General features: G+C 34.4%; 1 protein-coding gene across 1 annotated transcript in view; it reads right to left on the bottom strand.

The window, feature by feature from the left end:
• Positions 1–5,817: 5,817 nt before the first annotated feature.
• LOC126854535 (inner centromere protein) overlaps positions 5,818–16,261 on the bottom strand; it is a 40,446-nt gene continuing 30,002 nt past the window's right edge. Inside the window, 10 exon segments of the mRNA XM_050601394.1 lie at positions 5,818–6,385; positions 6,594–6,853; positions 10,015–10,349; positions 10,595–10,715; positions 10,810–11,051; positions 11,130–11,251; positions 11,358–11,589; positions 11,753–12,069; positions 12,670–12,849; positions 14,342–14,785. Of these exon segments, the coding sequence (XP_050457351.1) occupies positions 6,372–6,385; positions 6,594–6,853; positions 10,015–10,349; positions 10,595–10,715; positions 10,810–11,051; positions 11,130–11,251; positions 11,358–11,589; positions 11,753–12,069; positions 12,670–12,849; positions 14,342–14,785 (2,267 nt within the window). The 3' untranslated portion in view covers positions 5,818–6,371.

A 16,261-nucleotide genomic window follows, 5' to 3' on the forward strand; every position in this document is an offset into this window, starting at 1 on the left:
TCCCGTATAAGGCAGGTACATTTTTCTAGGATAGCGGGACAAGTGTTGTCCATGTGGGAAGACAGAAAAATGCTTTCATAAAACGGCGCTTTTCTTTTTGCGCCTTCGTCCACGAATCCAATTCTTTCTTCCCTTTGGTACCCTTGCTTTTGTTCGGTCGTACCTTCTCTCACCTCGCCCTTCTTCCGGCCGTCATTTCGCTTTCAAGCACTCTCCTCGATGCGATAGTAGATGCTTCGGCCTCATTTTCATCAAATTTTTATCTTTTTTTTTTTTGCTGTAAAAGAGTTAATTTTTTTTTTATTTCCTAATTGTGGTATACAAGGATCTAAGAACAGCTGTGTTGCTTAACGGTAATTTATAGAGAATATTTATAGAGAATTTATTTTAAAATTAGTTGTTGCTAAAAGAATATTTAAATGTAAAATTATAAAATAGTAGCTTTTAATATATTCTTTTAAAATTAATAAAAAATTTTGCTACAGAAGTGTCAACTTCTGAAGAAATGATTAATCGTTAAATGTATTTCTATTCGTTTTGCAGCAACACTTTTAATAATTTATTTAGAAGTTCGTTTATACGCTTGCGAATATAGCGCATTCGGAAATTTAAATCACCATGGAGTGTTATCTCGCAGCTGCGTTCCTTGCGAAAAGAGCTCGCGTTTCCTCGAGAATTCACCGGAGAACGCTCGAGTGAGAATTTCTGGTGGCTGATGGGAAGTATAACTCGTCCCCGAAGTGCAGTAACCTCGGCGGAGGAGTCCCGAGTCTCTCTCTCTCTCTCTCTCTCGACTCCATCGCGCGCGAGAGAAGACCTTATGATCCGTGCAAAATGAATGCATTCCCTCCCCCTCCCTCCCAAACTGAGTTGCATCCTTTTCGTCTTTTCTGTCGAGCCATCCGCTAAATCGAGCATGCCCGTAAACCGAAGCGCGAGAATTTCACTGGAATTTTTCGGGAAACCCGTCTCAAACACCCCGCGGCCCCTCTTTCCTTTTATTTCCTTCGAACCGAGATAAAATAATGAGAATATATTTCGACGCAGGTTCCTAAATTCATTTTTCTAAAGCGTACAAGCATTGCGTGAGATATGAATATCTTTCTCAGATATTGTTGCTTCTTGGAACTGATATATTCGCGGCAGGCGAATAGAGTTGGTAATGAATTTTAAATTAAACATTATAGCTGCTTGATATTTCATTTACATTTACTGCGATTTAATATATATTAATAAAATGAAAGATTTAAATTTAATGTAATGTATTCGCGCAAAACCGTTGCTCGGTGAATTAAATAATTTCCATAACAACATTTGTATAATCTTAATCATCTTAATCATCAAAAAACAGTTACTTTTCCAGTCAATCGTTATCTCAATTGAGAAGAATTTTCAATTAATTATTTATTGAATAATATACATTTTTATTTAGATTATTTAATTTTATATAAAATCTCTCTCTCTTTCTCTTTATACGCCTCTTTAATTATTTTTGAGATAAAAGTTAGGGAGTCGTCAAAGAGACAATTAAATGGAGACGGATTGTGATTGCGAGCAGTCTGCCAAGACCGGCATGTAATGTTAAAGAGCCGTTTGTAATATATTATTTAGACAAGATCCTGAAGCCACGGCACCGCAAGAAGCGGTGATCGAGTACCCCTATGCGTTTTCCAGAGGTGCCACATAGACGGGCGGTAGAGTAGTTACATCCGTTCCGAAACCGGGAAAGCATCCCCCTCAATGAGACGATGCGGTTACATAGTTACTTCTCTCCCCGGCGCTGTTCTCTTGGTTGTACTTACGTGTCCCGAACAGGTTACAAACGACGAGCGCGGTATTACAACCCGCAAATTACGCGCCTCTGTTTGCCACCTCTCTTCCTCTTCGTTCCCCCGAACTGCTGCAACCCAAATGTGCCGGTCCAGGACCGGTGGATTATATCGCCTAACTGCCAAAGCCTCCAACCACCCCCTTTCGTCGTATTCCTCGAACGCGCGGAACGTGAAGCCGCTTGACATTTCCAAAATAGGACATATTAACCGTCATTAAAGTAAACGGTCTAAGACATTTGTATATATAGGTACTTCGGGGAATGACTCATGAGAATTCGTGGAGGGATGTGTATAAATAATAAGTTCTATTAACTTAATACCTGTCTCTCTTTATTCATTAAAATATAATTATATGTATAATTCTCACACAAAAAAAATACTAAATAATAATAAGAAAGTAATTATAAACTATAAATATCGTAATGATTATATAACGTAATACGGATTATAGATCGTAATAATTTAATTATAATAAAGATTAACGTAATTATTTTATAATTCAATGTCTGAGCGAATGAAAATTTAAATGCTGAGAGCAAAGAAAAACATGTAATTTCATAGAGAAGTAAACGTCGCAACACACAGAGGAATATTTCTTTTGTTCATAAATTACAATATTCGTGGACCACCCTCATCGTTAAGCAAATGCGCGTTTTTCGTTGCGTGGAGGCTGCGTGAAATTCATTTACGGAATTAATACCGCGGATTTGGTTAAACGAAGAATTACTGCGTGTCGCGCATCTGCCTTAATTGCACGGACAATATTATTCGCGTTGGGAGGCCGGACCATAAGTTTACATCCCCATTTTTTCGTTTTCGAATTAGCGAAACTGGGATCTAATCAATTAGCGCATTTTATGTTGATTGTACTTTCTCAATGTTGACAAGGCGAAAGATGAATTATTTTCAATAAGTTATCTTTCTAGAAATTTTGTTTCTTGCAACACTTTTTGTACATGCATCGGACACATGTCATTTTATTTATCAATTTAAGAAGAATAGAGTACTCTTTTAAAATGTGTATATTTCACAAATATATATTTAATATATAAATATATATTTTCAAAATAAGCACACAACATATTACATATATCATTTTTATTTTTGCAATTTTTTAAATTTACATCACAAATTATAAATATTACCTTTATAAACGGTGCGATATCGTATGCAAAGATTTAATTTTACGCTGCGGTTTAATTTTCTGGAACACTGGACTCACATAGAATGTTACACGCGTATCCAAAATCCTCATTTCGCCCTAGGGGTGATCCTTTTTGCTTTCTCAGTTCGTAATAACGCGGGAAAAGGGGCCCTCGTATTATGTTTGATTAATTAATTTACGCCGGTAGAACGCCGGATTATACGAACCCGAGGGCTACAACTTCTCCTATTTTGCCTCTCTCGCGAAGAAACGAAGTAAACAAATAATTCCGTCCGCTTTTCCAGCTGCCGTTATATACTTAATGATATTAACATTAAACTGAAACAACGGTTATACAGGCAAGCAGGTAATTGCATCGTGCAAATTTGCTAAACAACGTGCTGCATTTCACACGGAGATATAAGTTTCTTTCGAGATAGTATCTTCATTGTTGCAGAATTGTATAAAAATAGTATAATTATTATTTAATGTTTCCATTTTCTCAATTTTAATTTTTGAGGTATTATCTCTAGCAATCTCTAGCGATAAAAAAATCTAAATTTATTTTATTACATTAATGACCCAAAAATTAATATAAGCATTATCTTGATAATATTATTAATGATCTCAATTTTTATAAAATTAAAAATTGAATAAAGATCTTACCTTTATTCTTCATTTCGTTCGCATCGAAACGCATTCACGAGAAGCGTGAGAATACGAGTTTAGTTTTTGTGAGTGTGAGAAACGAGTTGCATGCGCGATGCATCTTCGTGCACCATATTTCACCGCGTGAGGTTTGCGAGTTCACATTACCTGGGGAGGATCTGTTTGTTTCGGTAAGTCTGTAGAGCAGCGAGAAATATAGGATTGTTCGCACACAAATGTTACACACGGCTGCAGCAACTGCAGTTGATTTTAATCGGCGAACTCGCCGATGTTTCCCAGTGCGGAGCAATTAATGTTAATATTAGACGGAATAATTATGCACAAGAAACTAAAGGAGAGGTAACATACAAAATTAAGATGCATTCTGATATTAAGTATTTATTACATATAAGCATTTTTTTACAATATCAAGTATTTATTTCTTTTTTTATTACTATGTATTTTCTTATAGAATAGTTTTAATAGTTTTAGACTTTCAACCAAATCTAATAAAAATATCATATATGTGTACACGACAGAAGTGTAGGGGTAATATACGGTGTTCAAACGGTTAATAAATATATTTCGAAAAAAAGAACGGGTCTAATATAAATAACTTGATAATAAATTGTAACGAAGCGCGGCAATTCCGGCTCGTTACAGAAATTTTTACAGGACAAAAGGCAGAGGCAATTTCTCGTGTGAGAACAAGCGATAAAATATGTCAATAAATCTGTCATTTCAAGCTGTATCATGCTTTTCTTGCTTCGAGATATTCTCGGCACGTGAACAGTATGACTCGTAATGCAACATGCGTCTGTATAAACACACTCAATAATATAATCTAAAATGATCAATAACTGTCGATAAAAGTACATATCAATCGTTTATGATAAAGAAAATATATCGGTATTCGTGGACAAGAGAATCTCTCCCCAATCCCCCAAAAACAAGTCACAACATTACGCAAATGCGCGAATAAAGGAACAGCTTAAATTTAAACTAAAACGATAGTGATGAAAAACCTTCAATTTATTTCAATTTGCCATATGTATAGCTTGGTGAATTTTCTATACCAGTTATGATAAAATGCGCATCAAATAAAACGGGGAGAAGAAGAAAAGGGAATATCTCGCGCGCAAATGTACGAGAGAAATTGAATAACAAACGATACATAAAATCCATACACTAATTCTATCTTTCTCTCTAGTGTCGACAATTGTCTCTCTCGACTATGCTTTCCGAATAAAACCGGGATAACAAAATTTCTTTCATTATCCACATTATAAATAATTTGTCGTCGAATTTTACGTGATATTGCACGATTTGCAAGTAAGCATAAAATATAAAAAATATGCTATACCGATACTATCGTCATAATATTTTTATAATGCGAATAATGATAAATAATTCGCAACTCTCGGATGTTTACATATTGCAGCGATGTCGCATTACACATTACTATTGCAATATCAATTGTATTTTTCTTCGTCGAGTAAAGCGCAATTAATCCCATCCACATTTTTTTCGCATAACAATTCTTACAATTAACGTTACTAGATCGTCACTTTATTTAAACTTATGCAGTGGCTATCTCACAAAGCACTCAACTCATCATCATTGTTATCATTATCATCATCATCATCATCATCACAGCTAGAGAATTTATGCTCGATTCACGAAAAAACGTAACAATAGCCGTAACAAGTGTCTAGCGGAAACCTAGAATATACCAATGGTACGTAGGCCTTCTAAATGAAACACGATAAAAAAAGAAAGAGAAGAAAAGAAAATAATAAGATTGCTTGACTAGTGAGCGCACGCTCCGAAATCTGATATGGAAGGAAAGTATTTTTCTCTCTGCCTATGATTATTTACTTCCATGTCATATCCGTAGAATGTCTCTCGTATCAGATGCGATAACGCGCTTAGATCCACTTGTCTATCATGAAATTGTTACTATTATTGATAGTACCTCGTTATGCTATCTCTTATCTTAGGGACATTCTCTAATCTGTCGTTTTGGCAGATACGTTCTCAGCGTTTAATCCAACTTCAATATTTCTTTTCTTTTTTTTCTTGTGCTATGTTTATTCATTAGTTGTATTCTCTCCATTCTAAATTCGCGCCGTTCTATATTCTTTCGTCTCTATCGATTAGTATCTTAAAAATTTTACTTGTAATTTACATACGTATATATATGTGTGTGTGTGTGTGTGTGTGTGTGTGTGTGTGTGTGTGTGTGTGTGTGTGTGTGTGTGTGGTAAGAATGAAATCATATGTGTATGTGAGAAAAAAAATTAATTTCATGTCGATTCGTTACTGTGTAATATGTCCGTGTATTCGAAAATGATGTGTTACAAATAGGCCTCAATCCCTTCCAAAGGTCCTTTCGAAAGTTATGTTCATTTAATAGCATACTACGACACACAGATTGAGTGTCCACACATGCTGTTGCATAATATAATAATCAATAATATTAAATATTATTTTACACTTTTCCCGATTAGGAAACTCTCAAAACTCGATACACGAGGTCCGGGGATGGTCTTTTCTGATGCGGCGCCCTTTCTCGCTTCATTTAGATATCCTTTCCACACACGATACATCGCGCGCGACTGCGGTTATTTACACTATTAAAAACGACGTCTCGTTCTGTGTATAGCTATCGCTCGCCACACAACAATTTGGCTATCAATTAACCAATTGCTTTCTCTTCCATTTGTCCGGGAACATTTAGAGACACTTTATGAGAGTAGATCTGCAAACAGAAAGAGAGAAGCAGATAGCATTTTTCAAAAATATCTTACCGATTAAGGTGATACAGTCTATTTAATTATAAATAATATAGAGGTTTAAAACATCCAACATACGGTTCAATATTTTTTATTAAAAAAAAATAATGGTAAAAATATTTCAATAAATTTGAGATATTCTGTATATGGCTAAATCAAGTTTGACTTATATACCTGGTACTTGATTGTTGTCCTGTGGCTTGTTGATGAAATTGTCTTGGAACGGATTGACGTTGGCGTTAGCGGAAGCGGGTACGAAACCCATTGGGGTAAACGGCATCGCCGCCGGATTCAAGTTGGAGTTGAGGGTATCCTCGTTTGCCAGATTGGGTGTCAGTTCGAGTATCGACCCGGTATCGTAGCCGCTACTGTTATTACTCAGAGTATCGAAGCTCGACAGGTCTAACAGGTTGTTGGTCACGTTGTTTTGCTTGCTACAAAACCAGTCAAAGGAAAAAAATACAGAGACTAAATGACAGACAAACCGACTAGGAACTACGACTTAAGCGACTATCCACGGTTACTAACACGAAATCGCTGTCGCTAAATTAACTAAGCTGACTGCGAGCGATTCGTTAACATCAGATAGTTAAATCACTAAAACAAAATTAATTTGGACTTTGTCGAACAGGAACATAGCCGCAATTCTAGATACATCTAAAAATATTTCATTGAACTAAACGATATAAAGCTAGATAAGATAGCTACAAACATATGGATAAATATAAAGCGCTTATTGTATGCATCAGTCGTTTTTCTATGTCATATATCATATGACTGCTTCTCAAATTGCGAACTTTAAATACCACAAGAGACAACTGTTTTGATATAATTATCAAAATAACTATCGCACAAGCGATTCAATCTAATAGAAATTATTTTTGTAGCGGTACTAACCGAAGTAGGCCACAATCTTTTGCGGTCCTTTGTGGTGGATATAAATCTGTTTATAGTCGAATAAAAAATTGTTGGAATATAACTAATATGACAATTATTCAAAATATTTCATCGATGTATCGCAACAGGTTTTTAAATAAGATACTACAGAAGAATCAGTTGATTAAAAAGATATGTCAACTTTTTATAATCATAAAATTATAATCATAGGAACTTTATAATCATAAGAACTTATTACAGCAAAATAGCAAATATGAATTTAATAATTACATAAAAAAATTGAATCACATTTGAATCACTTATCAAGTCAAAATACATGAAACAAAAAAACTTCATGCCGCATTTCACTTCTTCTTTTTCTTGTTTTTCGATTCTGTACTTTTGTGTAGGATACATAAATATGAAAGTGTGGATGTGTATAAAGAGATCTTATTACGAAAAAGTATTATATCGGAAAATATGTGAAAATAAATAGTACATAGCAAAAGTAGGCAGTAAGTTGACATATATCACTCGATGGTATTCAATACACAAGCATATGAGGGTCGCAGACAATTATTGTGCAAGGAAAAGAACAAGCCACACCATATCAATGTTAATTAGTAACATGCATTGGCGATTTATAGAGTTTGTTGCGAAAATCACAATCGCACTTACGGTATACACAATGAATCAATAAATGGAAGAACACTTTTTAATATCTAATTGAAGGAAAAAAAACAGAGAGAAATACTCAGCAAAGATGATTTTAGATATTTATCATATATGTTATTAAATATTATGAAATAAAAATATTAATTGTTATTATTGCCTTTCCTATAATGCAACTGCGATATATATCATTGTTATTCTGCTATTTGCAAAAATCATGTTAACATGATTCATCCTTGCTGAGCTGGCAAATGTGTTGTGAAATCACAAAACGAAACGTTTCAATGAGTCATTAGATTTATACTGCTTGTCTCTCTTTACATTATGTACACTTTTATTTATCGTGTGATTTAATGCTAACTGTGTAGTGTTGTTGATGACTCTCTTAGCGATTTCATGCTTCATGTACAATATTACATGACGTTCTTCCAACTCGCTGATATAATACCTAAAAATAATTGAAGTACGTACGCGACTAATTCCCAATATCTTTGATAATCCTAGCTAAAAATAGTATATTTGTCGTTAGTACACAGCTAAATATCAATTATAAAATATATGTAATTATTACAATAAATGATACAATATACATTCTCATACTTGCAATCTCATTATTATTAATAGTGTTAGTCGCGTATATTATTGTTAGTTAATGCGTTGATAATCGTGCAGCTAATCCGTATTATAAACGGTGATTCGCAATGGCTGTTGTTTATAATACTCGTCAACCGTTGTTCTGGCTACTTTTGCAATGTACAATATGCCTGATCATTCATAATATTTGTATAAAGCGATAACCATTTAATGAAATTAATATCAATAGGCAGTTCCTTTATAGGGAGTCTCAGGAAAGCGCAGTAAACTTTTTACTATATAATTCTATAATATTATATATATATATATATATATATATATATATATATATATATAATGTGTACATATGTATACATATATATAATTTTGAAACTTAATTAATTCACTTTAGTATAATTAGTTGACATTACAAGACATATTTTGAATAACATAATTCATTATATATACAGATAACCCTTGGGAAAAAGGCCTTAAAAAATACATCTAACAATTTTATATTTAATTATAAAGAAAGTCTCAAATATAATTGCCATTTCAAAATCTAACATGTACAAATCTAAAATTCAAAATAATAAATCTGTTCGTGGTGCAATAATTCGTTCACTGCGATTTAAAACCTTCATCACGCCTATTTACAAATAAAATCGTACAATATGTTTAATTTAATATGTTTAATGGCACGCTCTCTTTGTGGTTTTAACTTATATAGAACATCCATTTGATTTCTTCATTTTCTATAATGTGTAAATGATTTCTATAATGCATAAATATGTGTGTTTAAAAGTTTTACATGCAATATTTTTGAAAACAATTCCTCTTAACGCAAATTTCAGCCAGCCTGTCTTACATGTATGATATATATATGTATATATATATATATGTACGCTGTAATTCTTTTCGTGATCTATGCAATCATTATCGTTTTTGTTTATACCAATGTTCAGTCCATTTTTAGATGAATAGTATAGTGGCTAGTATTGTGCAATTACTTATGTCCTGTAAAAACATTAATTTCAAGTAATCGGTACATCATATATCTGTTTTGTTGATTATTTCTTCTCTTAATTAAATATAATTATAGTTTGCTTGGAATATATTCATTTTATTGTGTTTATGAGATACTTTAGCATTTACATAAAAATTAATTCCGTTAATATAACATCCTTTCTTCAATATATTTTAATATATGCCTTTCAATCATGGATAATAATAAGATATTAGCAGCCATATGTTTTTAGCATTTAAATTTGAAGTGAACTAGCTTGAGCGAATCGCGTCGCAGATTACATATTTCAATGTCCAATTAAATGCGCGTTATCAAAGTAAGCTTCGCAATTACTATGGGATATTATTGTCCATCTAGCGAGAAAAGACATACGATTTATTTGTTCGGCTCTTGGTAAATGACGGTAATAGCGTTTACGAATCCGTGATTTAGAATTAGTATACTTACACAGTAGCATTGTCCAGCGTAATCTGACTGTTGATATCGTTTCCATGATTCGTGTGATGACCATTCAACTCCCCTTCAATGTTACCCTGATTATTATCCAATACAATTTTATTTTCGTTAATGCCGTTGCTATGCGTCGTGCCATTGTGTACTATGTCCGGCGCAGGCAGATTGTTTTCTGTATGATGCGCGCGTTGTTCACCGCTGATAAATTGCTGAGTCGCTTCGGAAATTAAACTGGCTGTCATGACGTCGTCACCTTTGCCGCCCAGCACCGGTTTACTCTCGTCGCTAGGACTATCTTCCTTTAATTTGTCACCGTCACCACCTTCTCCCTGTGCATATATTTGTCATATATATATATTTATTTATTTATTTATTTATGTGTGTGTTACATATATATTTTATTTATGTGTGTGTACATATATAACACAAATTATTTTTTAATTTTATCAAATTATTTTAGTAGAAAATTCGGTTTACATGTGTTTATTGAATAAAATTTATTTTAATAATTTTATTTTGCTAAATATATATGATAAAAGGTTAATATAGTAATATAATCAATATTTAATATTACCTTAGATGTGTTGGATTGATTTCTGCCTCTCGTTCTCAGCATGATCGCCTCAACTCGTTTACGCCTAGCGTTGCGTTCCTCTTCCTCTTTTTTAAGCCTCTCAGCCATCTCAATTCGTTGTCTGTAATTTAAGTATATGTAGATGTATTATTGTATACAATTCGATGATGAATTTTTAAAACAGGTAAAAGAGAAAAAAGATTCCTCAAACTAACTTTTCTGCCTCTTCTCTCGCCTTGCGCTCAGCTTCTTCTTTTTCTTGTTTTTGACGAGCTTCCTCTTCTCTTTTCCGTCTGTCTTCCTCCTCACGACGCTTAGCTTCTTCAATCGCCTGCTTCAATCGCTGTTCCTCTGCTTCTCGTGCTTCATTAGCTAAACGTATAGTCTCTTCCTCTAGACGACGTTGCTCCTCCTCCTCTGCGCGCAATCTTTCAGCTTCCAGACGTGCTTCTTCTTCCTGCAAAAATTATTACTGGTAAGCTAACAAATATAAAGGCCAAATCAGTTCAATATTAAATTGATTTATATAGATGACCTGTCGTTGACGCTCCAATTCCGCTTCTCGTTCTGCTTGTTCTCGAGCTAATCTTCTACGCTCAGCCAAAGCTGCTTTGGCTTCCTCTTCAGTAGTGATTCTGATTTTTGCGATCATCGAAGCTGTAAAGCAAATCATTAATAGATAAAATAGATAACCGTTATTAATAATCATTGTTAAAAGTTTGTGACAAATTATCGTTCGATTTCAATTAAGTTTTAATTATACCTGACATATCAATCTGCTCGTCCATTTCGCCCTCAGATTTAGTTTCAGTCGTCTCTGTTGATTTTTTCTCCTGTTTGTTCTCCTCTTTTTTAGTGATTTTCGATGGTTCTTCCATAATAACGTCTGATAGATTTTCTTGCATTAAATTAGTCTCGTCTTTGACTTGTTTGCTTGCTGACACAGACTCCGCTATTTTCGTGTCATTAGTCACGGACTCATCAATATTTGTTTCCTATTATTAAAAATAAAATACAGTATATTTTATTATGCCATAAACAATAACTATTTGTTTAAAAAAAGTTTGTCAAAAAACGAAAAAAAAAGATATTCATTTCATATCGAAGATACAGAATAAAGTCATTTATTTTAAGTAATCAATATAGAACAAAATTTACCTGCGGCTTCTCGGTGCCTTGATCCTTTTTCTCCTCGTTCTTATCCTCCAATTTCACATTCTGTGCTTCCTTATCCTCATTCTGTTTTATAATCTCCGCAGTTGTTTCACGGATGAGCGGTGCATGCTCAACTCCGGGACTCTGCAGAGGTGTCACCTTCGGAGTTATTCGTGGTGATGACTTGGCGTTCTTAATTAATTTCTCCGTCGGTTTTTTCACCTCTGTTACTTTGGGTGTAGAAGGTTTCTTTGGAGTGCTATGGACCTTTGGCAGTGGTGGCTTTGAATCCTTCGTTAATTTCATATCGCCCATTAGATCTGCGATAACAGAGTAATTGGAATATTTCCTTTTCTGTGCGATCATGTTCACGAAATTTTATATACAGTATTTACATGTGCAATTTTAATCGTCGTTATTAAAAATGATATGCATAAGAAGTTGGGAATACATCAAAAAAAGAATGCCATAAAAAAATAAAATTGTAAATTTACAAAAATATAAATTATTCAAAAGAGAACAAAAGAGATATATAAAGAAAAAATTTTGTATAAAATCGGAACATATTTTTATAGAGTTTCTCTTTGTTGAATCTTGTCAGATATGTATGATACACTGTGCGTTTATCGAACCCTTTCAGGATATATTTATGTATATATTGTTATGTCTGTGCCTAGTCAATATTCGTGTGTAACAATATATAATTTAGATATAATTTAGATATATAATTTAGATTAGAGGTAAATATATATTTGTTCATTTATATTATCCTTTTTTTTTCTCGATTTACTCTAATATCCGTCATAATTTCGAAAATTTGACATGCACGAGTTGTTTTTCTTTCTTTATCTTAAGTTTCCGTCCAATCCTCGATGACCTGAAAGGGTCGGTGGATGGAGAAGTAAAATGAGCATGCTCACTGTGTTTCTCTGTGATCGAGACACCGGTACCGGCAATAGAAGCGGGCCGCGGTCGGCGCGACGCGGCCGTGCGGGTACGCAGATTGACGTTACTGCTGCCCACGCTGCTGCCGCTCTGCTGACTCATGGAGCTGTGTGGTCGGGACGGGCTGTTGGGCGTCACTTCACCGCTGCGGATACCTATACGCACCCACCCAAAATAAGTATATCTGTTGATCTGTTTTTATGTTGATTGAACGTGATCACGTGATTCTATCTCTCGACAGAAACGTATCGATGCTGCGAATAAACTCTCGTTCTTAATTTTTTTTTCTTCTTTTTTTGACACTCTTTATAGAGATCGTATCGTGTTATTGCTTGCTTGTGTTGTGATGAACGCAAAGTGCAGCAGGCGAACATCGCAAGGAATCGAAACGCAAGCACCGCCACCGGTGTTCAAATGTTGTCGGTGAGAAAACAAAATAATCAAAACGAAAGAATAAGCCAAAATAATAAGAGAGAAATCAAGTTTTAATTGCGTAAAATAAGAGGGTAAAAGAATTGCGTAATTTAGTGGATTAACTAGGAATAAATTGCACACTAAATACGAATACAATACTATTGTGAAATAAGTTATGTGTAGTACGATAATAGTAATAAAAAAAAAAACGTGCAGCTTACCAAAACGTTAGCTCATACCTTTACCCTTGGTACCGAAAAGTCGCTGAAAGATCTTTCTTAGTAGGAACGTTTTGTTAATCAATTTGGAGATCAAAGAATCGGTTGCATTAAAATCGTTTCAAGCTAACAACACTTAATTAATCTCTCCCTTTTCATATTTTATTAAATTTATGTAGATAATCACTAAACAAAATTATTGTTTCTTAATTAATATTAGTTTTTTCTTGATGCAACTGGTTCTTAGTGTTAAAAATGGCAAGAAAACTGGCTGTTACTAACATATTAATATTAAAAAATATTGACATTTTCGAAAAAGTCGATGGGTTAGTCATCAGATGTAAAAGCACATTAATATATTGATTTGAAATAATTGATGTTCTGTGGCTTGAAATTAGAAGAAAAGAAATAGAGAACGCCTTTTTTTCTATCTTCACGCCTTGGAATGAAATTGGTTGTCCTAATTGATTGACAAAGATTTTTTTTCACACTCATTCATGCATATGTGCACTCAACTCAGATTAGGTTTCCTTCTTAGATACGAGTGCATGTATATCGTCTTTTATTAAACTTTGACTTATAAGATCACGCTCCCAATTCGAAGACTATAATACCGAGCTAGCTTACAAAGCTTATTGTTAAGCAATGACTCCGACTATATATAGCGAGAAAATTAGTACAAAGCGAAACGAGTGATTAACTAAGTCTGAGAAAGGCTGATCGGGAAAAATCGACTCTACATATTCTTGCGAGATAAATTTACAAAACTTTAATACACATGTAAAAAAATGTAATCTATCATCGAGCTATTACTTAACTACTTCGCCTATATATCTGCAACGCCAAAGATAAAGTACAATCTAAAGTAAATAAGCTTTCTTAAAATAAGTAAAAAGGGCGGTTTATCGGTGATTTATAGTAAAAAATCGTGAAAGATTTCGCTATTTGTACAAAAGCTCGATTTGCGGTGGCAAGTCGAAGGTATCCAGTTGAGTGCACGGTCACATGTACTTACCTTGGTGGGCCTGCTGGTGTTCGCGGGCCTTGCGGCGCAATCTCTCGGCGCGAGTGGGTCTGGGCATTGGTGCCGCGCCCGGCAGCGTGCCCATGCTACGCGAATTATCGGAGCGCTTGAGGCTCTTGGTGCTTCCGGGCGCGGCCAAGTGCGACATGCTGCGACTCATGCTAGAAGCGCTCTGCAGAGGCTGCCGCTGTTCCGCGAGCGTGCCGAGTTGCTGCTCGGTCGCGCGTTTCCTAGGCTGCGCCAGCTGGTCCAGCCTGGACATGGAGTAAGTCCTACCTGGCGAGCGTGTGAAGGCCTTGGCGCTGAAACTGCGTGCCGTCGATGGTGGGCCGTCGCGCGGGGACGGTATCGTCGGCATGAGGTCGGTGCGTCGTCTGTTCACTCGCAGATAAACCGAAGTCGGAGTGCTGGGTGTGCCGCCGTCGCTATCCTCACCTGCAAAGAATCTCGCTTAGGATTGCCTTGTGTGTATATATGAAGCGACGTCCGTAGATCCGCGCAGCGATTACACGGCTCGCTCGATGGAGACACACTCGAGTAAAGAGTTTCTCCATGATGCATCAACACTTTGACGTTTTCAGATTTTTATTTTTTTTTTCTCACTTTCTTTGCATAAATTGTGCTGCTTTGCTTTTCATGCTATGACGTGTAAGAGGATAATGCGAATATACACTGAGAGATATTTTGCTCTCAATTGTGTTATGTAAGTGTTCGTTCCTTCGCGCAAAATTTATGTAGATAAAGAATTAGCGCATTCATTTGAATAAGAAGGAAAAAGACCACAAAAAATATATATTTAAAAAAAATGTATTTCTTGAAAAAAATTTAATGAAAAATATTTGCGTCTCTCAATGTAAATAAGTCGCTATATAAAGTGATATAAGATATTAATAAAGTCTCGAATTGTGTGTATATGTATGTTTGTGTGTATATGATGTACATGCTGTATAAATTTTATACGTATAAGGAAAAATAACACGATATATCTTATACGAATAGTATTAGGAAAGCGAAGTAACATTTAAATTCAATCAAATAATTTCTAAAAATGCAAAAAAAGATCAATCCATGCAAACAATAATCTATATTATTCACAACAATTATAATCTATATCAAAACAACGATATAATTAATTAAGTTAAATTCTCAGTTTATTTCGTTATTGTATGTAATAATATATCCTTTTATTGTAATTACTATATATAATAATTATATTATATATTTAATCTAAAAAAAGTTCTGCAATTCACTCATCAATTAATAATTTAACGGTATATTAAAATATATATGATATAAATGATGAAAATGAAATATTAAAAGCGATTGACAATCGTCCTATTAGATGCATTTTCGCGGTAATATTTAAAGACTGTAGTTTCTAATTGATATACTTTAATTTCTAAATCTCTTTTTCGGTATCATCAAATTTATCGCTTTCATCGCATTTCAAATTTATTTAGTAAAATTCATTAATAAGTAAATCAAAATCACTATATATTAAAACAAAACCAGCTAAGATTTTACTTGCAACTAAATGTTAATAATGTTTAGTGATCTATAACATAGTAGATTAGCAGGGATCAGACGAGGATAGAATGAATTAACGACACACATTGTTGCGTGATATTGGCTGCCATATAGTCACGTTCACAAATGGCTACGATGGTCTCTCGAGAAATCGCAAAATCTACCTGACCAATACCATACAACCTACGGAAAGGAAACTGCAAGACAATTAATGAGAGAAAGTGCGCGGGAATATGGTCTTACGATATTAAATGAACATGGCATGCGCTGGTAGAGTGTGCAGTGAAGTAAAAGAAAAACATAATAATGTTGAAGTAGAGAGAGAGAGAGAGAGAGAGAGAGAGAGAGAGAGAGAGAGAGAGAGAAAAGAAAGGATGACAGTCT

Source organism: Cataglyphis hispanica, chromosome 14 (assembly GCF_021464435.1).
Source record: "Cataglyphis hispanica isolate Lineage 1 chromosome 14, ULB_Chis1_1.0, whole genome shotgun sequence".
Lineage (NCBI taxonomy): Eukaryota > Metazoa > Arthropoda > Insecta > Hymenoptera > Formicidae > Cataglyphis > Cataglyphis hispanica.